Source organism: Alosa sapidissima, chromosome 15 (assembly GCF_018492685.1).
Source record: "Alosa sapidissima isolate fAloSap1 chromosome 15, fAloSap1.pri, whole genome shotgun sequence".
In the NCBI taxonomy this organism is placed as follows: Eukaryota; Metazoa; Chordata; class Actinopteri; order Clupeiformes; family Clupeidae; genus Alosa; species Alosa sapidissima.
Window position 1 is genome coordinate 20,710,943 of NC_055971.1, and position 21,913 is coordinate 20,732,855.

General features: G+C 40.0%; 2 protein-coding genes across 9 annotated transcripts in view; both read left to right on the top strand.

Annotated features, from left to right (window-relative positions):
* The first annotated feature begins 967 nt into the window (after positions 1–967).
* cep126 (centrosomal protein 126) lies at positions 968–9,202 on the top strand. Of its 7 annotated transcripts, XR_006023158.1 has the most exons (13): positions 976–1,067; positions 1,708–1,919; positions 2,151–2,293; positions 2,396–2,501; positions 2,722–2,914; positions 3,378–5,256; positions 5,870–5,965; positions 6,684–6,802; positions 7,596–7,641; positions 7,857–7,973; positions 8,436–8,491; positions 8,574–8,729; positions 8,968–9,202. XR_006023158.1 is itself a non-coding variant. In XM_042064680.1 (12 exons), the coding sequence occupies exons 2-12, from the start codon at positions 1,810–1,812 to the stop codon at positions 8,649–8,651; spliced, it is 2,943 nt and encodes a 980-aa protein (XP_041920614.1). In that variant the 5' UTR covers positions 968–1,067; positions 1,800–1,809; the 3' UTR covers positions 8,652–8,784. The 7 variants fall into 7 exon arrangements, 6 of the variants coding, with proteins under 6 accessions (XP_041920614.1, XP_041920612.1, XP_041920611.1 ...); XM_042064680.1 differs by lacking the exon at positions 8,968–9,202 and having other exon boundaries at positions 968–1,067; positions 1,800–1,919; positions 8,574–8,784; XM_042064678.1 differs by lacking the exon at positions 8,968–9,202 and having other exon boundaries at positions 968–1,009; positions 8,574–8,784.
* Positions 9,203–12,711: 3,509 nt separating this feature from the next.
* Positions 12,712–21,913, top strand: part of yap1 (Yes1 associated transcriptional regulator) — a 29,113-nt gene continuing 19,911 nt past the window's right edge. The window contains exons 1-3 of one of the 2 annotated variants that reach the window (XM_042064756.1): positions 12,712–13,396; positions 13,934–14,166; positions 21,606–21,742. In XM_042064756.1, coding sequence (XP_041920690.1) covers positions 13,196–13,396; positions 13,934–14,166; positions 21,606–21,742 — 571 coding nt within the window. In that variant the 5' untranslated portion in view covers positions 12,712–13,195. The remainder of the gene's footprint in view (positions 13,397–13,933; positions 14,167–21,605; positions 21,743–21,913) is intronic. The other variant, XM_042064755.1, reaches the window with a different exon arrangement.

Consider the following 21,913-nt stretch of genomic DNA (forward strand, 5'->3'; position numbering starts at 1 on the left):
TTTATTTTTTTAAGATAAAACATGCTTTACTCATTTTTGCATTGGTGTTCTAAAATTCATAAGACAAACATAACAAATCAAGCTTTTGTTTTTGCTGTTTTCATAATTTATTACCCATCAGCCACCGAAGAAGAAAGTTTGAGGGTACTTAATTGTATTATGATTTTTTTAAAAGTGTTTTGATTTCTTTCTTTTTATATATATATATTTTTTTTTTTTGTAAAAAAGTTTGGGTTGTAATTCCAATTTATTTTGCTGTATGAAATTCCAGTGTGTTGTGCTGATGACTCCATTTCCCCTTGGGATGTTGAAACAATGAGTGTATATTTTAAAACTGTAAATTATGTTTTCACTGTTTTATGAGAAAATATATATATATATTAAAGACATTTTTAATGATTTGACATCTTGTTGTAAGTTTGTAAGTTTGTATCTAGATGTATCTGTGTGGCATGCTTTACACTCATCAAATCAGATTCACTAGATCTGAAACTTAAAGCTGTTTTCATGAAAGCAAATCACAACTTGACCCAGCCAGTTTATTAAATTTGTAAAATACATATTCTACTTTTTGATTTGCTAACTCCATTTGTCAGTATTGTTGTACAGTGGACTTAACATGTAACACTAAACACATCATTCATGTAGGCCAGCTTTATTTAAAAGTTTAAGAACTTTATTTAAAATCTTTGCATGAATGATGTCTAAATAGAAGTTCCGTCGCTGCATCTAATTTTTGTAGGGCCTACTGGATGATCAGGTAGCCTATTTGTACTGTTTTCATTTAAGTTTTCTGATTAGGAAATAATATAAAAACGCATAAGTCATATGTCTTTATTGTAAAGGTAGGCTACTTTCATTCATCCAATGTGACTTGATGCATTACGCAGTGCATGGCTTTAAGTGGCCTATTTAACTGACCTCCCCGGAAGGTAACTATGGTAACAGCGATTTGTTTTCTCCATGGCTGGACGTTCTATTCTTTGCAGACTGTCGTGGACATTCTTTGGTAGGCTATCTTGTTGGTGCTGTGTGTACCAAAATTAGGCTACATGTACGTACTGCAAGTAAGTTTTGCGATTAATCAGAATACTAACGTTACATTTAAATCTGTGGTTAAGGAAGAGCGTCCCCGGTTTACAACATGACGTGAAAGCTAAGTGTTGCCTCCTCTGTGCAGCTAACTTCATGATTAGCTCAATCGTAAATTTAAATGTTTTTCGGTTTGTTGTGCATGATTCATTAGATTACCTTTACTCTGGTGATCTTTAGGATATGAATATAACCGTGTCCAACGCTGTCAGACTGAGTATGCTTCAGCTGATACCCAACAATATTCAACTTGGCTTGCTGCTAGCTCATGTTCGCAGTAAACGCTTCTAACGAAAAAAAGGCCTTTGATATGCATTCCTCCTTCAAGAAACATTTATTTGATCAGTTTGTCGTCAGGCAACAAAGACTATAAACTGCAAGTTTCATTGAGTTCATACATTGACCTGTCATCGTCCTGTTTGAAAAGGCGTTGTTACAGTGGGTAATCATGGCCTCCGCCCCTTCGTGTGGTTGTCTACCTGTGGGTGAATTAAGATTATAGTGAACATGTCATAATTCTGTGACAAAACTGTCTCTGTAAAAGTTTTTAGGTTTAAACCAAAATCGCCATTTTTTGGTATTGCATTCGTTTTAATATCTATTCTATCATCATAGGCCAGATGTAATAGCCATGCATCAGGACCGCAATATACCTGTGTCTGCAAATGAACCACAATTTGTTGACCATCCTTGACTTGACACATCAGAAACGGTGGGATGGATTATGATGGGGCTCTGGAAAATGAACGGCAAATGTTGCTGCAAGAGCAGAGGGCCTGCAGAGCCCGTGTACATAAATTCTCTTCAGAGACCAGCCGACGCAGAAAGTAAGTTGACTTTTTGTTTTTTTGTTGCATTTTTTTCTCTCCAGTAAATGTGTTATCATTTAGACCACGCAAGATAGCTTCTGATAAAATGCAATATTCTAAACCCATAAACAACAAGCCATTACCTGGTTGAAAGGCCATACATCAGTTAATCTGAGTGTTAATATCAGTGTTCACATTGGTCTTTAGACCATGAGGGTTTGTACAGCTGTCTGTCCTTGTTTCCATCAGAGCTCTGGAGGACCGCAGGAGACAGTGGGATGTCCAGGAGCAGAGGATCAGGGAGAACATCCTGCAGCTGCGCAAGCAGAGGATGCAGGAAGCTACCGAGCGCTTCCAGAGGGCGCACATACGCCCTTCTCAGAGGAGGCCAGGTCAGTCCTATCAACCTGTGCTCACATTGTTAGTGTTTTCCCATACCTTGATCTTTATGATCGTTTCTGGACCAACAAACTGACAATCAATCACATTTTCAGCATTTGTGAGAAAGGCAATAAATATGGATGAAGCACTCAGTCTTATAAATGCCCGTGGAACTTATGCAAAACCTTCTGCCTTACGTAGCAACACCTCCACGGGCAGGTAAGGTATTGTGCCTTTAGCACAATTTTCCCACATATTTTTGCATAAAGGCACAGGTTTTGTTTTTTATTATGTTGCATCATGGTTGTCATTTACAGCAGTGTTTTCCCAACACATGCCTTTCCTGTTTGTGTTATTGTTACATTTAGAAAGTTAGTGTCAATATTACTTTTGCAAATTATATTATATATATATATTTTATTTATTTTTTTCTCCACAGAAATTTTACCCCTACCCCAAGGCCTCACACATTTTCCAATTCTGCTGGACATCAGAGAGAGCCGTTGGCCATAGAAACCAACACTAAGCAGGAAGAGAGACAGAGAAACCACAGAACCAGTCAGCAATTCTTTCTGAATGACTTACAGGAGGCCCAGGGTTTGCTCAATGATGGGGAAGCCACTCACCCTTGGGTATGCTCCTTGAGTTATCTTTAAGAAAAAAAGATTCTGTATGATCCTGAAAAAAGATCCTGTATTCATCCACACTGCTAATATACAGTTGTAGTTAACCAGATAATCATAGCAGACCAGCATTATGCAATAGCTAATCCATCTTAACCCCCGATATGTATAAACCCCTTAAAGATATAGGAATATAATCTAAAAGGTAAGAGCAGAGTGTGTGTGATGTGTGTAGAGTGTTATATTATGTTGTTTTTCTACTGTCTGTATGTTTAGGAAAATTCAGGAAAGCAAACTGTGATTCTTTCAGACGTTGACCTGCTTTTGATTTTTAAAAAACAGTAGTCTGTAGAAGCAGCCCATAGCATTCCAGCTAGTTGTGTGTTGTCTTAACATAGTTTTTGAAGTGTATTCACACAATGTTCAAACTACATATATTTTGAAGAGTTGACATGTTGTTTATTTGTTTTAGGAAGAACATGCCGATCAGCCTAGTCCAACTGAGAGCCTATCCAGTCAGGACAGTCTGGAGATAGAGGAGCTTAAACACAGGCAGCCCTCGAAGTATAGAGGATGTTTTCAATCTTCACCGGCAACCTCAGAGAAAGACAGCCCACAGTTACCAGAGTCATACCCCAACGGACTATGCCCATCATCGGTTATTGTCCCTCACCAAGGAAAAAAATGCCTTTCTGAGTTCTTTCTTCCACCTTCAACAAAAGTTGACTATTCTGAGGGGCACTCTCTTTTGAGAGATGAGTTTGCTGAAGAGATTGGGAGTCTCCATAGCCTCACATCAGCCATAGTGCACCACAACCTTAAAGACCCATCCCAGGACACCCATGAACAGGACATATTTGCCCGCCATAGTCTGGGTGCTCAGATGAGAACGGAGGATAATCCAGCCTCTGCCGCACATCATAATTGTAATAGAACTATTACAACTGCTGAGCTACACAAAGAAGCTGTGGTTAGCAATCATCATGGCAAAACGTCAGCCTGTCCAGGTTCTCGGTGCACAGAGCTTACATGTTGGGAACAGGAGTGCAGAACACTCTCAGAGCAGCTGAAAATTCCAGAGGAAGACCAGTCTGAGAATCAGTTCGCCACACAGGTCGAAGAGACATCTTCAAACATCTGTAAACAAAGAGATACCTTTCACTATAATGCTACTCCTGTCACAGATGCAATCTCTCACAGAGTGTCAGGACCAGACAGCCAAACAAATGAAATTGTAAACTCACATCAGTCAAATAAGCCACAGTCACAAGCAGATACCATGCACGAAGAAGAAACAAATGCAAGACTTTCCCGAACTGTGACTGTATATCCTCTGTCTGTGGCCGCTGACGTCAGATTTATGAAAAGCATCCTTAAAAAACGATCAAAATATGGGGCAGAAGAAACCAAGTATCTGTACAACTCCGGCCATTTGATCATCACAAAGCACATGGCTTTGTCTCTCAGAGACAGTTTGGAGTTGATGAGAGGAAAAACGAAGGAGCCAGAAAACGGCAAAATGGTAAAGAAGAAACTGCGTTGGTTTGATGAAGTTAATGCCGAAAACCATGATAAAACTGTTAATTACACTAGCGAGTCAACATCGACTAAAAGTAGACTACAAGTGGGCTACCAGCAGGGGTTGAACCAAACAGCTGGTATTCACGCTGAAGCAGTGAACACCATTTCCACGGACTCGCCTGGCCCTCAATGTCCGTTTGCCAGACAGGCATGGGCAGATGTTGCCGTACAGGACAGCAAACCACAGGAACACCCCCCTCAAGAGGGGCTGAAGACAGAGAGAGCTTATTTGTGTTTGGGTGTCCCCAAAGTTCCCAGGAGAGCACGGTCGGCGCGGGGCGGAACTGGACACGCTTCCTCCCGTGTCAGGAAGGACACTACCTTGAGACCCCAGTCAGCCACTGAGGCCAGCCATATGATCAAGCAACAAAGGAAGATGATGGTGCCTTGCCCCCCTCCTAGGCCCGAGGTGTCTGACCGAAGGCTGCCAGCCAGCTCGTCAAAGGCTGCGTACGCTGATGACCATAAGCATAGCAGGTCGGTCCTTCCCGTGGACAAGACTCTCTACAGGCCAAACCCAGATGGCCATGCTGGCCCTCCGCCTGATGAAGGTGCTACGTTTGCTCCATACCCTCCCCCGTATGGTTGCTCCTCATCTGAGACTTTGGCAAAGGGCAGAGTTTCCTTCAGCCAACACGGCCACCATGCCAATGTTAGGAGGTGTGGGGCAGCTTGTGGAGAAAATGGCACTTGTCTGAACCGCACACCTACAGATGATGAAATATCACAGCTTTGGAGTGGGGTGAGAAGTGCCTTGTCCACCAAAGATGGTAAGAAAGATGACATTATTTTCCAAGGTAACTTCAAGGCCACTTGTACCATGCTGCCCTTGAAATCAACTATATTAAAGCTGCAGTTGGCAAGTCTGACAGGTTGAGGGGACTTAGCCAAAATTTTGAATGTTTACAACTCTCATGCCCCTCCCCCACTACCACCGAGCACCCTCTCATTGAGTTTGTCCTCGTCAGTACGCACCAGACTGTTTGAACCAGAAGAACCGGGAGCTGTGGATTTTTGCAAAACAAATAACAGGCTCTAGGTGGAGGTAGAAGTGCGTTTTTTTTTCTTTTCTAAAACCGGCTGATTTATGTTGTTCTGTCGGAGCATAGAGTCGGTTTCAGTGAATATGGTCAAAACAATCTTGCCAACTGCAGCTTTAATGAATGAAATTATTTAATTTAATAAAAGTTCAATATTTGTTTTTTGTTGCTTTCTGAGGAGAAATTAACAGAGTTTAGTTTGGAACCGTACTGCATGTTTATATACATCTTTACATTTACATATATTTAATTTTCATTTACACAGATTGAGATTCAGTTTGTATTTACTAGTTTGTTTTACGGGTAATTGCTTATAATATTTTGGGGACAACTGTGTTTCAAGATTGTGCCAGCCTGGCCCAACTCAACGATGATTGTATGAGTGGAGATGTCCGATCACTTGCAGGAATGGGCGGCTGTCATCTTTCCCCCTTCAATGGTAAGGTCTATGTTCGAAGCAATGTACTGACTTTTCTCTGTTCTGTTTCACTCTTAAAACAATGGTAATGGAAAATTCATAAAAGCAATGAATGAAGACAATCCACAATTATAAACATTATCGGGGAAGCCATTAAAGTAGGATACTGAGCAAATTGGAGAACTGTTCTCAAGGGGGTGGCACGCCCTTTCCCTAAGTGCAGATGCAGCAGTTAAAGGGTGGGTAGTGCTGTGCTTTGACGTGTATCTATCTCTAATGCTGGACCAAGGGGTAATGAGGGATAGGATAGGAGGTGGCTGTCTTAATTCCAGTGGGTGTGTCGGTGAGAACACAGGTCCTGTCTAGTCAGATCAAGTCTATTGAGTCTTTGTTTAAGTCTGTATGTACTGTATGTGTATACCGGTATTTGTGGTCTCTGGGGAAAAACAAGGAAATTAAATCACATTAGGACTCAACACCACAACATTAATTTGGCCATAGAAAAAAATACCCCAGTAAATATTCCTTGAAGTATCACAATGACAAATAAATGCATACATAAGGTGGGGTTCTGCGCACAGAATATAGTACGGAACCTTTTAAAGTCTATGTACAGTACAGAACATAGGACAACACTGTGGAGTGGTGTGCTTCAGGCTGGGGATAGAGTAGACTGGGGAAATCATGTTGCAAACATTCAGTGTGCATTATCCAGTCTCCCTCATCCATTCTGAACCAGGCAGGCGTCCTGTGAGACGGGTCATGCCAGAGGGTAACGGGAGCAAAAAGCAGATGTTGGTACAACACACACTCCAGATCCCTGGCTCAGGGAATAAGAAGCTCTGCTTACCCAACCAGGTATTTATGAAATTCCTTCGAAATCTTTCTTCCTTTGTTCTTATAATTAGACACCTACAGGAAAGTTGAGCAGCTAAATGCTATTTCACTACATGTTTACAACAGTAACTCTATGTATGTGACAAATAAGAATAATTGAATCCTTGACATGCCTTTCATTGAAACAATAGCAACATGTCACCTTCCCACTGAAAAATGTAATTAATTAAGCTAACATCTTAGCTAAATATATCATGGATGTTGCCTAACATTCAACATATATAGCTACTTGGTAAAGACGACCTTTCCATGATGTTGGTGTAGTAAATGGTTAAATAGGTTATTAATAAATTATTACAGTGTGGAGCTATTCAATTTCCAGTATAGTTCGTTGTCAGGATAAAACTGCTGATCCCGAGGCCTACTGCAATAGATATCTATCCCCACTCTGTCATAATTACTTTGGCACAGTTGCCGTAGCGATCAGATTGTTCACTTTGGCATCACATTGCAGTTGTATGGTTTTTTATGTTTCAAACATGAACAAAAATGTCTGATATGATCACTTAAAGAGTCATCATGATGGCAGTTAAGTATTGAATCTTGAATCTTTGGTCTCCTTTCCCATCGTTCCTTAGTTGATGTAACATTAACTGCTCTTTCTAACTCTATGCACCTTCAGAATGTCTGTCAATATCAATTGCAATATCAGTGATGCAAATAAATGTAGTACAATTACAACGTAATAGGTACCTATCTGAATTTAGAAGTTACATTGTGCCTTGTTGTTTTGATGATGTATTGTGTTTCACAGGCAACTCTGATGACGATACCTTTGCCAAGTAAAGTTCAAGATCAAGGTATGCCAAAGGCATTTTTTCACAGTGGTGGTGTCATTTAAACACCACCTTAGTGAAAGTGTTAGTGTACTGATACCGTGGTTAAATGTCACCACTTGTTATTAAATAATCTGAGTTAACTTGTTCTGATGGTTCCTTTCCCATGTAAATTTTAACAGTCCTGGTTGTGGTCTATTGGTGGACACTGACAATCTGACCATGTCACATGTCTTCAGGGCCGAGCCAGAGGATGGGGCCACCTCAGTATGCTCCTATCCTGAGTCTCAGTGGCTTGTCCTTGGAGGAGCAGAGAGTCCAGCAGTCTCTGGACAGGCTCAACCAACGGCTTCAATGTAACTCTACTGTCCTTACACCGCATGAAGTCCTACCAGTTGCACAGATCTGACACAGATTAAAAAAGCATCATGTAATGGGATCATAACAACTGTTCTATCTACAATTGCAGAACAGATGCTAGCAACTACTTTGTATCCCATAGCAACCATCCATAAACACCACAGCAATTCATTAATACAACTTTATACACCATAGGCACTAACATCTCCATGCAAACCAACCCCATGGCAGCTTCTTAGGGATCATCATGTATACCATAGCAAACAGTCACCTTTATTTATAACCATAGCACTGATTACAATGGAACAACTACATCTCGGCAATCACTTTGTATAATATTGGGAGTAAATAGTGAGATGCAATCAATATGGTGTATATTAATGTGCTCTTGTTGTTTATATAACTGAAGTATAGCATTCCCAAAGGTCTGTTAAGTATTGTGGCTCTCTTGCTTACAGATGTGGTTGGAGGCAACCCGTCAGTTAAAAGACTTTTTCACACTGAAGCCACACATGTAAGTATGACTGCACATTTTAATTTCCCTAAAATTCTCTGGTTGATCTGTCCATGCTAAGACATTGTACTCTCCATTTTAGCAAACTGTATCTGTAAAGCAGGGAGAGAGAACAAACTCTGGCCAGAGAAGGCTCAGTACAGCATCCAATGCCCATTGATCCCCAACGAACAAATGCTACTGATACTGGGATTCGGCAGTCCTTACAATGGTTCAGGCCTCAAGCACTTTATGTACTGTATGTATGTCTGTGTGTGTTTTGCATGATAATTAAACAGATTATTTTACATATATTTATTAAATTATTTATTTTTAGAAATAACACTAAATTCATTTTGAAATTTGTTTCATGTATCGTAAAAAAGTTCAGTGGCAATTTTGTTGCAATTTTCAATGAGTACAATGAAGTTATATTTTTTATACTGTTATTTAATATATCATAATTAAAATTTCTTCTTTCTAAAACTTCTGAACAGCACAGCTACTGAGATGTGTGAATGTTTTTCTGTGTTCCTGCAAATGGCTTCAGTATGACTGTTGGGAGTGGAAATAAATCTGTCATTGATAGACTCACTCCACTGGATGATCAAGGTCAAGAAGTCAAAGTGATGATGACTTACTGCTACATTGTAAGATTGTAATCTCACCTTGTAAGAGTTTACTTCATCGTATACAACTGCCTTCCTACAGCCTCAGCTTCTCATCCTGTAAGGCAGGTTTGTATAGGTTGTCAAACCCCAAACCAGTTCTTGTTTGCTAAATCTTAAATTAAGGTTATAAGTAGAATGTTGAATCCTGATATAGAATTATTTCTTGTGCGTAACACTTTAAGCAATAAGCCCCGAGAGGCCGTAGGATCCATTTAGAATAAGGTGCTAAGGGGCACTGCTGCGAAGCAAGTAACTTTGTTTTTTTTTCAGTAACTTTTGCTTCAGCAATTTGTTTAGAGTTCTGAAAACCCAATTAAATTTTTGAGCATCTCATATTGTCTAACTGCTTAAATTAGAATGAGATTATTTGCAACATAGACAATTGAAGGTTTCTTGCAGAGGTTATTAGTGGGGTCTTTGCCTCTGGTCAGCTTGTCTTGACTTGTTAAAAGTGGTGGAGGAAACGTAAGTACCACTAAAGAATCTGGTATTGGTTTACCTGCTTTGAAGTGATGAAATCTTTATGATCTGACCTGCAAAACCGGTTTAAGGATTAGTGATCCCAAAATGTCATTTCTCATTTATATATTTTCCTTTAATTTTTGATGGATATGTCCATGTTTAGCTGTTGATTTAATTTATGTTTTTGTATGATATTTTGTAATCATTAAGTTTGTTATGGAAAGAGTATGTTGAATGTAGTGTAGTGCCTATAGATTTTATTTTGGAAAGTGATGAGAAAATGCAAGAAAGCCACTGATGTCTATTGAAATCATCAGATGGAAGTAAAGGTTTTTTGAGTAATTTGTTACGAACCATGCCTGATTTCAGCGCTGAATTTGAATCAGGTTTTCCCATTGCATGCTTAAAACTAGATCCCTTCAAGTGTGAGCCAGTAGACATATAGCCAAGCAGTATCATGGATATTTGGATAACTGCTATTGCAAGAATGAACCATCTGCAGCTTTTGTTTGTGTGAAGTCATGTGAGATAGAATCTAATTCCTTATGACACTTCCTTGTCATTTTTTTTTTTTTTTCAAATATCAAAACACATCTCAAGTATTCAATTATAATGTGCTACAAGGATGACATTAGTGGAACTTGGAAAGTTTTCAAGTGAAACCTTCTCGAGTGAAACCTCTAGGTGCCTCTATAGTTAAACAGGAAGTGAGATCATTATCTGGGCAAACTTTTTCAGCCAGTTTATTGACAGAAATGCTCTCACCACAAGGCGGCACTAAAGTTCATGTCATTGGTTTCTTTGTCTCAAATAAGATACATTGAGATTGTGTTTTTTTTTTTGCAACAGTAGGCTAAATTATTTATGGTGAAATATTAAAATATAACCATGACACACTTACCATGTCTGTTTTGAAACGTAATGCACCGTAGAGTTGGCAAGTCAAAGTTCAAATTACTTTTCTCTCACGTCATTTTAATTTGTGCAAATGTATTTGAGGCTATTGAGTTCTGAAGGATATAGTGGAATATGCTATATTCATTTGAGGGGTAGAAATTAGAGACAGTAGATTCACTTTCAATAGTCTTTTAATAGGGTCTAGAAGGTTTTCCCTTTTTACTGGATTTAGTCCTAATTTGCAGGCCAGTGGGTTAGTGTGCAGGGAACTGTCTGACAGTACCACTCACGGCTTTTGGCCTCCTTGGCACTGATATATCAGGTCTGGTCAAGTCAGGTACCTCTAACAAAACAAAGTTAAAGGTCCTTGATTCTGGAGAAAGATTAGCTATTTGAACTCAGCAGCCTAAATGAATCCCTCCTTTCCATGCTCCTGAAGCAAAGTCTTTTATTGACTGTAATTGATCAGAGCCACTTCTTTTATTGTCAACAAGGTGCAAGAACATGCTCTGGATGGACAGAGGAGCATTAAGACAATTTGGCTGAACTCAACAAAAAGTATAAAGCTGATGACACAAGGCAACTTTTTGAGCAATATTGCTGGAAAATGTTCTTAAGTAGGCTTTTGCATGTTCTTGATCTTGACCAACATTTAAAGTAGGCTACTTTAATCATCAGTAGGCACAGTTTTATGACCTTCAAATCAGAAAACATGGAACTGGTGGTTGACCAGCAACGTTGCTCAAAAAATTGCCCCATGCACCTTAATGGATTGTAATCAATGTTCTCCTTTAAGCAAAATAAAAAAAGTTGTTTCATTTGAGCATGCACACTAGAGCACAGACTAAGGATATAATGTTGAGCAAAATGAAAAAGGGTGCGAGGTTAAAATACTATAACTGAACATGGTGGGAATGAAAGAGCATAACCTACTTTATCCCTCTTTTCATTGAAGGCAGGGTAAACCATGCTAAGTGATTTCTAACACATGGGCTCTAATACTTTCTCTACCACCGCGAGAATATCTCCTCACGATCAGCTCTCCATTCTCTGAGAACACTGTAAAAAAAAACAGTCTTCTTACACAGCCCTGGCTCGGTGAACTGGAAACAAAGTGGGGGCAGCCTGTCCCCCAAACAATAACAAAACACTGTGTGGAGTTTCTTGGGTGGCACTGAAGGGAGGAGTGAGCTACCTTTGTGGTGTGTTTCGGTTGGTCTTTGGGTTCAAATGTAAGTTGCTTTGGACAAAAGCATCTGCAAAGAAACATAAACAAAAGTGATGTCATCCATCATTGTTTACCCTTTAAATACAACAAATCTTTTCATCATGTAGCCAATCACAAAAATCCTCAACAGACTAGACATGAGCTGTTTGGTAACATTTACACTGTAGCATCATTATGCATACAGTTTCATGTTCACCAAGTTTTATTTCAATTTAGTTCAATATAGAGCAAGATCTGACCTCTGAGATCTATTCTTTATGCCTCTACCATTCGAGAGGGCGATTAATAGTCTTTCAGTCACTCAAAGTATGGGAAAGCTGCAGAGTCTCTGTGTCCACATGGGGTTGTGTCTTGATCAAACGATATCTCAATGGAAGGGAGGCATTAGCATAACAATATTGGGAGCTGCATGGAACTACTTTAGTATGACACAGCCAAGAAAGAAAAACAATTTATTACTTCATTCATGATGAGGAAATCTGTTAAAGAGCAGTTCTGTTGGTTTTGTTTAATGACAGCCAAGAGATAAACATGGGATATTAGGCTAAGACATTGGACAAATTCTGGAATTACAATGTAAATATGAATATGGATATGCCAATGTTCTCAAAAGTAGTTTGGAATTAATCCACCAAAACACAATAAAAATAAAAAAATAAAATAATAGGGCCTATAAGCCTACACCATATTGTAACTTAATTGGCTGCAGGCATGCTGACACTTGATATAGAAAACAGGGAAAAAAAGTAATTTTTCATCTATAGAACGATGACTCAAACAACCACAATGTTTATACAAAAATAGGCATAGTTTGCGTAAAATATATGCATCACTTGAACGTTGTGTTCTTTCATGCATCCTGAGTCACACAGCTTCACACAGTTCTTGTAAAATGGGGACCTGGCTGCAAGCAGAACGAGACCACGCCTCATTCGCTGTGACTCAGATCACATGACTCAAAGTTTAATGTCCTGCCCAAAGTTTAGTACCAACTTGGGGCGTAAAAAAAATCCCGAACTGGGACTGCTGTGATTTCGCATTCGCGGCTACGGAGTCTTTAAGTTTTGGAAACGGATACTTAAGCATCGTTTTTGATAACTCAGTTAATATTGAGTTATTGTAATTTTTGCGTTTTAGTGAAGTTACAAGAGTATGTAGTTATGCGCGTAACTACATTTATGAGTTGGCTGCGTCCTTTCGTAATAGCCGAATAAAGTAGCCTGTACTTCGCAGGATTTATTTAACTAGGTTAACACGGACGGTAAAAGGGTAGACCTGTCGAATGAGCAGTTAAACTATTGAATTGCCTTTTTAAAAAGGTTTCTTTTGACAATCGGCTGCTGTGCTATCCAACATCGTGGATTGATATTTTTCGTTTAAGGACAAAGTATATTAATATATATATTTTTATACAGGTTAGCCTAGCAACATTTTCCGTTACAAAACTTTTTTACACTCTTTGGAACTATGGATCCGAGCCAGCACAATCCCCCTGTCGGCCACCAAATCGTCCATGTTCGGGGTGATTCCGAGACTGATTTGGAGGCTCTTTTCAACGCCGTAATGAACCCGAAAAATGCGATTGTACCCCCCTCTGTTCCCATGAGGATGAGGAAACTGCCGGACTCCTTCTTCAAGCCTCCAGAGCCCAAGTCTCACTCCAGACAAGTAAGACCACCCCGCTAGCCTAATAACCACAAGAATCCTTGGTTAAATAGGCTAATCAACCTGAAAACTTTGGTCGTAAAGATGTTGTTGTTGTTGTTTTTGTTTGTTATTAATATTATTATTATTATTATTATTATTATTGCTGTTCTTGTGGCTGTTGTTACTGGTTTGCAAGGAAACTCTTCTGAAATTGCATCACTATGGCTTATTGCTGATAGTGATAATAGGCTGGTTTAAATAGATTAGATAGTAAACAGACTACACTGCTGAATTCTGTAAACTAATATGTCCAGTAGGCCCATGCAAGCCTAATGCATGGAAAGGCATAAACATTTTTGCACAGAGGCCTAGCTGTTCAGTGCATGTCAACAACAATAAAGATGATCATCCCAAAGTTAAGATAGCATCTTTAAAGGCAAATAGGCTATCTGTCCACTGCTGTGTCTTGGATCTGTGGTTAAGCCTTTGGTCTCTTGGTTAACCCTTAACTTTAATGACTTCCTTCTCACTCTTCCCCTTCTTGGTGTGTGCGTGCAGGCGAGTACTGATGCCGGGACAGCGGGTACTCTAACCCCACAGCACGTCCGGGCACACTCCTCCCCAGCCTCCCTCCAGCTGGGCACAGTGACTCCTGGCACTATGGGCATGCCCCCAGCAGGGGCGTCCCCACAACATCTCCGCCAGTCCTCATATGAGATCCCAGACGACATGCCCCTGCCCCCTGGCTGGGAGATGGCAAAGACCGCTTCGGGACAGAGATACTTTCTGAAGTGAGTTGGTTTGTTTATTCTTTGGCTATTTCCATTTGTCCACTGATGGTAATTGCAGCAGCATTACAGAAGTGCACTGAACTATTTAGAGACATTAACCTTCATATTTCTGTGACTGGATCCTGGCATAACAACTAAATATGTGATTAATCTGATGCTGGAAAAACTAAAAGTTGTTATTTGGTCAGCGTAGAGCCAATGAACCAAATGTTGACCTTTTTATGGATTTTCACATTTATTATGCTTGCACATTTTAGTTGTACTTTCCTACAGTGGATGTAGTAACTAGAACATCAAGTGGTTTAGAGAAAGTCATAGATCATGACAATTGTTGTCAAAGTCATGAGCATTTGCGTCATTTAGCTACATGATACTTTAACCGATTGGAGTCTGTCACTCAACTCAAACTCCAACAGCAACAGGAAGTTATTGCATCTCCATTATGAATAGTCCTACCTTAACAGGATTGTCTGTGATAAAAAGTGGATAGACCTACACTTCCATTCAAAAGGGTAGTGTAGACTCAACACTAGCACAGAAAGTAAGTAGCACAGACTATTCCACATTGGACATGAGTAGACTATGGTGCTGCACATATTACACAGTCATGGAATGTTGTGGAGTCGTGGAAACCATGAGCATTGATTTGATCTATGCTGACTCTTGAAATTAAAATACTGTCAAGAGTCAAGACTAGCAAGAAATATGGCCTCATCATTTACCAGCAGCATGCCCCTCCTCCTGGAATGTAGCAGAGTCTTCTACAGAAACACAGATATTACATCTTATGAATATTCACACCGTAAATCTGAGGTCATTTAATTAAAGCAGTATGCTCTCAGTTTCCATATCAGTGGCATCTCTGAAGTGACAGCAGTCTTCTCTGCATCTTATCAAGTGAGGTTGAGCAAGCTAGCCGCTAAGTTAGCTTGCAAATGGTACACAATTGATTCACTGGATATCTAACTTCTTGACTGGGGTCTGGCATTCTTATGGTGATAATCAAACGTCAATAGTGTTATTGTTCCAGCATAAGTTCTAACAGCCATTACTTTTTCACTCCTTGTTACTTTGTAGTAAGCATACAGAAATGCTGAGATTATAATTGTATTGCTGGATGCACCTTTTCAGTCCAGTGTGTGTGTGTGCATCATCCCGGAGTGTAGTTTTATGTGTTTATTTCCTCATATGTAAAGCATCTAAAAACTGTCAGAAATAATCGAGCTTGTAATACAAACCACTCTACATTTCGTGACCTTTTTGAAAAGAGACATGAGCATGGGTAATCTTGTTCAGAGAATGGGCTTAAGTTGTCCCGAGTGTGGTTGGAATACACATGGCCAGGTTGCTGTCTGGTCTCAATAAACAGTGAAGGCCTCCCTCTGGCTGGCCTTGTCTGGCTTCCCCTCGGTGTGTGGTGCTGGGCTCTGTGTCTGTTGTGGGCTCCCTGGGATCGGGTTTCAGGGGGGAACAAAGGCCCACTGTAGGAGTGAGCGCACATAGTCCAGGCAGATCTGGTAACCTCATCTGCCAGTGGGATGAGCGTGAAAGAGTGGGTGAGTTAGTGAAAGAGAAAGAGTAACACTGCCCCGGACTGCAGTCGATCTCAAGTGAACTGGTGGAGAAGTCCCTTCTGGAGGCTGAGGTTGGGATGTATGGCCTGTAATTAGAGGGCTGGGAGGAGGAAGATTTATGAGATACACTGAAGATGCATCTTTTAAAATGTGAATTGGGTTTCTTTTTGTATCTCTCTCTCTCTCTGTCTCTACATGTGACGACAGTTCTGAACGTAGTGTTGGTGGTTGGGTTGAGTTCTGTCTTTATAGACTTTATACATGCACATCCCCCAGTTGAATGATCATCTGAAAACAGTTGCCCTGGACATGTTTTATGTAGAATAAATAAGGTTATTCGTCTGTTGATTGTTCCATGGCTGTTTTGACACAGCTTCATAGAAAAGTCAAACCTGTGAGCAGCTGATTTTAGACATTGGTGATTACACTTAAATATAGATAAAAGAGAGCTTTCAAAACCAGATGTTTTAAAAGCGAACATCTGGGGAACATCTGCCTGTTATGCCAACGTTTTGTGGAGAGATTGCGTGATTTGGAGACTAGTTGATGTCTACTTGTGAAAATGCTAATGCCATTCTATGGTGAAAAATAAAGTTTAATTTCCTGAAAAAGAAACAAAACAATGAATTAACAAAAACAAAGTATTGATTAGATTTTCTATAGCAACTATCAGTTTACAGATTGAGGGTATTCACCTTAATCTCAGTGCTTTAATGCTTCCTTAGACTATGTGTATGGAAGTAAGAAAAGAAAGAGTTTTATTTGTGTAGAGCAATCCACCAAGTACAAGCAGTATTTGGTTGATTGCACTTCACTGCAGAATGGTATTGCTGCAGGATTTGCTTTGTTAACACTGTTGTTTGAGCTTCTCCATGATGCTACAGAGAGATTTCACAGAGGGTTAGATGTAGGCCAAGATGTCCTCTTACGATATGAACAAGCTCATAATTCTGGATGCAGCAATGTTTCCTGTTTTTTCGTCATTTCATGGTGACTTGTTCAAAAGTTTGTTGTTTTTGGGGTCGCGGCAGGGTCAGAAGTGCATAAATCCTCGGTTGTTGAGTGTATTTTTCCATTCGGTGTGGTCATGGGGACATCCTCTGTCTGCTTTAGATTGGAGTGCTGCAGACGCTTAGTCTGGACTGAGAGTAACCCCAGCAGAAGGGCTTTAAAGAGCCTCCTATTTATAAACAGGGCCTTTGCTAAGGGAGCAGGAGCCAGCCATCTTGTGAGTTTGGTGATAGCTCATGTTACACCCAGGTGATCCACTAACACTGGAGGCCCAGTAAACACATTTGTGTACTAACAGAGACACACAAACACAAACACATGCATGCTGCTGTGTGGTGTTTCTTTTAACCAGATTGCAACCAAAGTCATTTGAGTTTCTAGAAATAAATAAACCACTTTGGAGAAATGTGTCTTCAACTTCTGTGTGAGTTGTAACTGAATTGCCTCAGAAAGACTGACTTATTCGCTGAATGTTACATGACTAAAAACGTATCAAACTATTCTCCACAGTGATCGTTACGCACTCCTGGCCATGGTCATATGGGTCATACTTGGTCATTTGGCTGTTTCAAGTTGATGTTTTTTTGCTGTGTGGCATGGAGATTTCACCCATGAGAGGAGAAGTGGCAAATAAAGGTGGTTAAAATGGTTAATCAGTGACCTCTAAAAAGACAACTGTTAACTAAGAAAAATGTTTATTTTGTAGTGGAATCTCATATGATTGCATGTACAGTATTATGTTAAAAGGTTTAAAGGGGACCCAGATAAACTTTTCCAATTAATGTCTGTATCCTTTAGGATATCCTTGATCGGTCTTTAAAAGCTTTTTCTGCCTTGAGATGTAACGCTGAATTCAAAATGCACAGTTGGCTGTTGCCTCAAGTAACATTTAAGATAGAAGAGTGATTTTGACTTGAAAGCAATTAATTTCCTACCTTCAGGTGCACCAATCTCCCTTTCACTTCATATTTATCAGGAGTATGTAGGCCTACATAAAACATGTTCGGAAAGGAAAGGCTTTGTCGTCCGAAAAATAATTGTATGTTCTTAGTGTTATCGGTTTGCTTTTGTCCTGGTGAAGGAAAATGGGAAGAACATGATTGTTAGTGAGGAAAGGCGAATATTTTTGTTTTCGTATCTCCAAGGAACTTCTCATGATGTACAAGCTTCAGGGCCATAATATTTTGTTTTATTTCTCAAGCAAAATAAGAACAGAGTTACTAGGTTTCTATAATTTTGTCAAGCTTTAGTGTTTAGTATTGAGAACAGAGTTACTAGGTTTCTATAATTTTGTCAAGCTTTAGTGTTTAGTATTGAGAACAGAGTTATAAAGCTTAATAGCTCAAGAACAAAAACATGTTGAATAGTTTTCAAACGCAGCAATCAGTGGATGAATGTTTTGATGGAATTTTCAGTTGACAGTTGAGGTTTATGGTTTGGTAAAGGCACTTATTGTGATAATATTATGACAGTTTGGATTAAAAGCTATCTGATCTGCTGGTTTTATAGACAGGCTAGAAGTATGTCTACTGCAATAGCTACCATTAAACTAAATTTTGTTTAAGTTTGGCTGCATTTGGCATGTTACTTAGTACCATAACTAGCTCATGGCAGAGCTGCCAGACTAGCTTGTTACCGAGCTGTCAGATAGACTAGGAGTTGAAACCATACACTCAGCACCCAATTTGATCAGTAGCACCATGTCAAGTCAAGGTAATTTTGCTGAAAAAAAGTGTGTTATGTTCCAGAAGGATATTCTATAGACACAAGTTTTCTTCTCCTTTCTGACTTTTCACAGAAGCACTGTTTTGATTGGTTTTAGAGTGTCCTCCTCCTCTGATGGATTTAATCATCTTGTTATAGCCAAACCAGTCTGGTAGTTTTTGGTTTGACAGTTGAGTTTGTGTCAAATGTGGATCTCTTCAGTTAGTGGATGGAATTCTGTAATTAGACACCATGAACACTTCAATTGAACTTCTCACAGAAACTCAAATTTCTCTCCCAGTTTTGCCATCATAGCATGCTGACACACAGCTGGGATTTATGGGGTACAGTAATCTATTCTGCTCTTGAAGTGTATTCTCATTTTCCAGGTAAGTGTTTCTCAGGGTAAACTACCAGAAGACGCAAACCTGTATGATGGGAGGAGTTACCTGGAGCTGGTCTCCACAGACTTCCCTGATTAAAATCTCAGTTGAATCTCTGATCTCTGTGGTTGCTTAACGGCTGAGCAAAAAGCACACAGACTTGTCAGAAGTCTACACCCCCACCCCCCTCCCCCACAAAAAAAAAAAGATTTCTAGCAAACAATAATATGCAACCAAATAGGAAAGTGTGGCTCTTTCTCCCTGCGCTTCCTTCAGTGCCCCTCTCTTCCCTTCTTTTCATTGAGTGTCATAGTTTCCAACAGCAGGAGGAGGGGGCGGGGCTCTTGGATAGTAACACGACCACTGCAATACAGTCAACCAATGGAGTTCTGAGCGACTGCTTCCGTAGTTGCTGTTGCCCCCCCCCCCCCTCCCCATGCCTTTTTCTTTCTTTTCTTCTCTCGTTTTTTTGTTCATTAACCCTTCCTCCCTCTCCTTCCCTCCTCCTCCTCCTGACCCTGTTGAAGGGGGCCTCTCTGGTGAGAGAGTCAGCCTGGGATGGAGCTGTTTTTCCTGGGCCAGTGTGTGTGTGTATATGTGTGTGTGTGTGTGTGTGTGTGTGTGAGAGAGTGATATGGTTGGGGGTGGGGCGGCTGCTTGGCTGTGGGAGGTGCAGAGGGTTTATGGAAAGGAGGAGAAGGGCTGGATTTAGTCCTTTGATCAGTAAAAGCACAAACAAGAGGGGGGTTTGAAAATGGGTGGCTTAAATGGGGGAGGGGAGGCAGATATGCTGACTCAGGTCTCAGGCTCCCATTCTCTCTCTTTTAGTTTCTTGTCTTCCTCAGTCTTACTCACCACTGGGAGAGCAATAGGCCCATCCTAGTTGGAAAGTGATTCACAAGTGTCACTTCTTGCAAATCATGAATAAACACTTCAACTGAATCTCTCAGGGAAACTCAAGTCTCTTTGCCATTTTTGCGTTGACCGCATGCTGACATACTGCTAGGGTTTATGTGCTATTATTATCTGTTCCCTCTCTTGGGAGTTTACTTTATAGTAATGTGAAAAGGTTTTATTTTTTCTGAAATCCAGGCCTGAAATGCAAAACAGTGGCCAGGGGCCAGACACGTCTGCAGCGAAGGCTCTGAGCTCTAAATAAAGCAGCAGTAGGGCTTGTGGGTTGTTGCTCAGTCTAGGCCTTTGTCAAGCAGGTGAAAGCTTTGTAAATGTGGCGCCAGATTGTTAAAGACCCTGACACTTCACAGCGTCCATAGTGCTTCCAGGAAAAGGGACCCCCTATGTTGAGCCCCCACCCTGACCCCCCTGAATAGGGGGGCTGGTCACAGGGGGAGGGGGGCTTTCCTGTATGCCCCCCCCACCCCACCCCATCCCAAGCCACACACAGCCACAAAGTAGTAATTAGACATGCCGTCAGAATGCTCACAAATGTGTCCAGGACTGTTCCCCCTGAGAAAAGACCTGGGACAGACACACACTAATAGAGTGTTTATTATAATAAAGTGCATTTAAAATGGCAGTTTAAGGAGAGTTTTTTCTTTATTCAGGACATATTTGTTTATCAATTTGGCAGCATGTAGAATTTAATTTCCAATGGCTATTGTAAGATAAAGATGATATTAGTATACTGATCATATAATATAATATATTCAGTGTAATAATACTAATATATTGAGTGTCTGCTATGTCGACCTTCCATCAAACAAGGTCACAGTCAAGATTCTTTTCTTCTGTGATCCGTCGTGGAATGATTTACCTACTTCTCTTCTTTCTAGCGATAGGTTTGGGATTTATAGACTTTTTTAAAGACTTATATGTTTACATTATATATATAACTAATTAATTCTTAAATATTATTGTTTTTATTCTGTTAAACTTAATTTAGTCTATTACTAATATTGGTATTTGTTTATTATTATTACTATTTAGGCTATTTAACTTTAAACGGTTAATTTTAATGTTAATGTAGCTTAATGTTTGTAAGTCACTTTTGACGGAAGCGTCTGCTAAGAACCATAAGCATAGACATATAGGTAAACATTAACATTTACATATACTATCATTATTTATTTTTACTTGTTTACAATTTACACAAACAAAGGCATTCAAAGAAACAATAGGCTAAACCACTTTACTTGCTTAAAAAACTGCAGTGATGACGTGGTGTCTCTTTTACTAAAATAACACAGAGGCAAAATGAGGAAGGTAAATGATCGAGGTGCAAAATAATGATCTATACTTCAAGCTAGAAGTTTCTCAAAAGATTCCTAGCTGCTCTAGTTTGTTTCTAGTAGTATATTTGGAAATGACTCTAAAGAAGAATTAAAACTGCATTGAAACCAAGGTCTGTAAAAAAAAAAAAGCCTGTATCAGCACCAAACACTGTTGCATTGATCTGTGTCAAGTCCCAAACAGCCAGACTCAATTAAATTGCGTATTCAAAACAGGAAAGATTTTATATTAAGTATAAGCAGATCCGGCATTTAGACTTACCTCCTGTGAGGTGTCAGCAGTAAACCCCCCATTTGCTGACCCTGTCTGGGCAAAATAAACAGCCCCATGTGTTTGAAATTAGCGCTGTGGCTCCCATAGTAAAGATATAATGATGTTTAATAAATTATGAATTTACAGGGTTTCACATTAATCCAATATCGTGTGCAATGAATGTGACTCTTTACTGAATGGCCTTTCCTGATCTTTTAGCATGCCATTTGTTTGACTTTCAACGCCTTTCTTTGTTTATTTGTAGCCATTTGGATCAGACCACCACCTGGCAAGATCCCCGTAAGGCCCTTTTGCAGATGAATCAGGCCCCTGCCAGCCCCATGCCTTTACCCCCACCACAACAGCAGCAGCAACCGCAGAACGTCATGCCACCAGCCACCGGTAAGGACACAGTCCTTTTCCTGGAATACTCACATCCTCTCTCTTTCTATGATCTCTCTGTTGGCTTGTTGCAGCCTCTGTAACTTTGAGTATATCAGTGCAATATACTCACCAATTACATGGCTGTGGTGTTGCAAAATTAATGGCCACTGCAGTATGTTCTTCTTAATA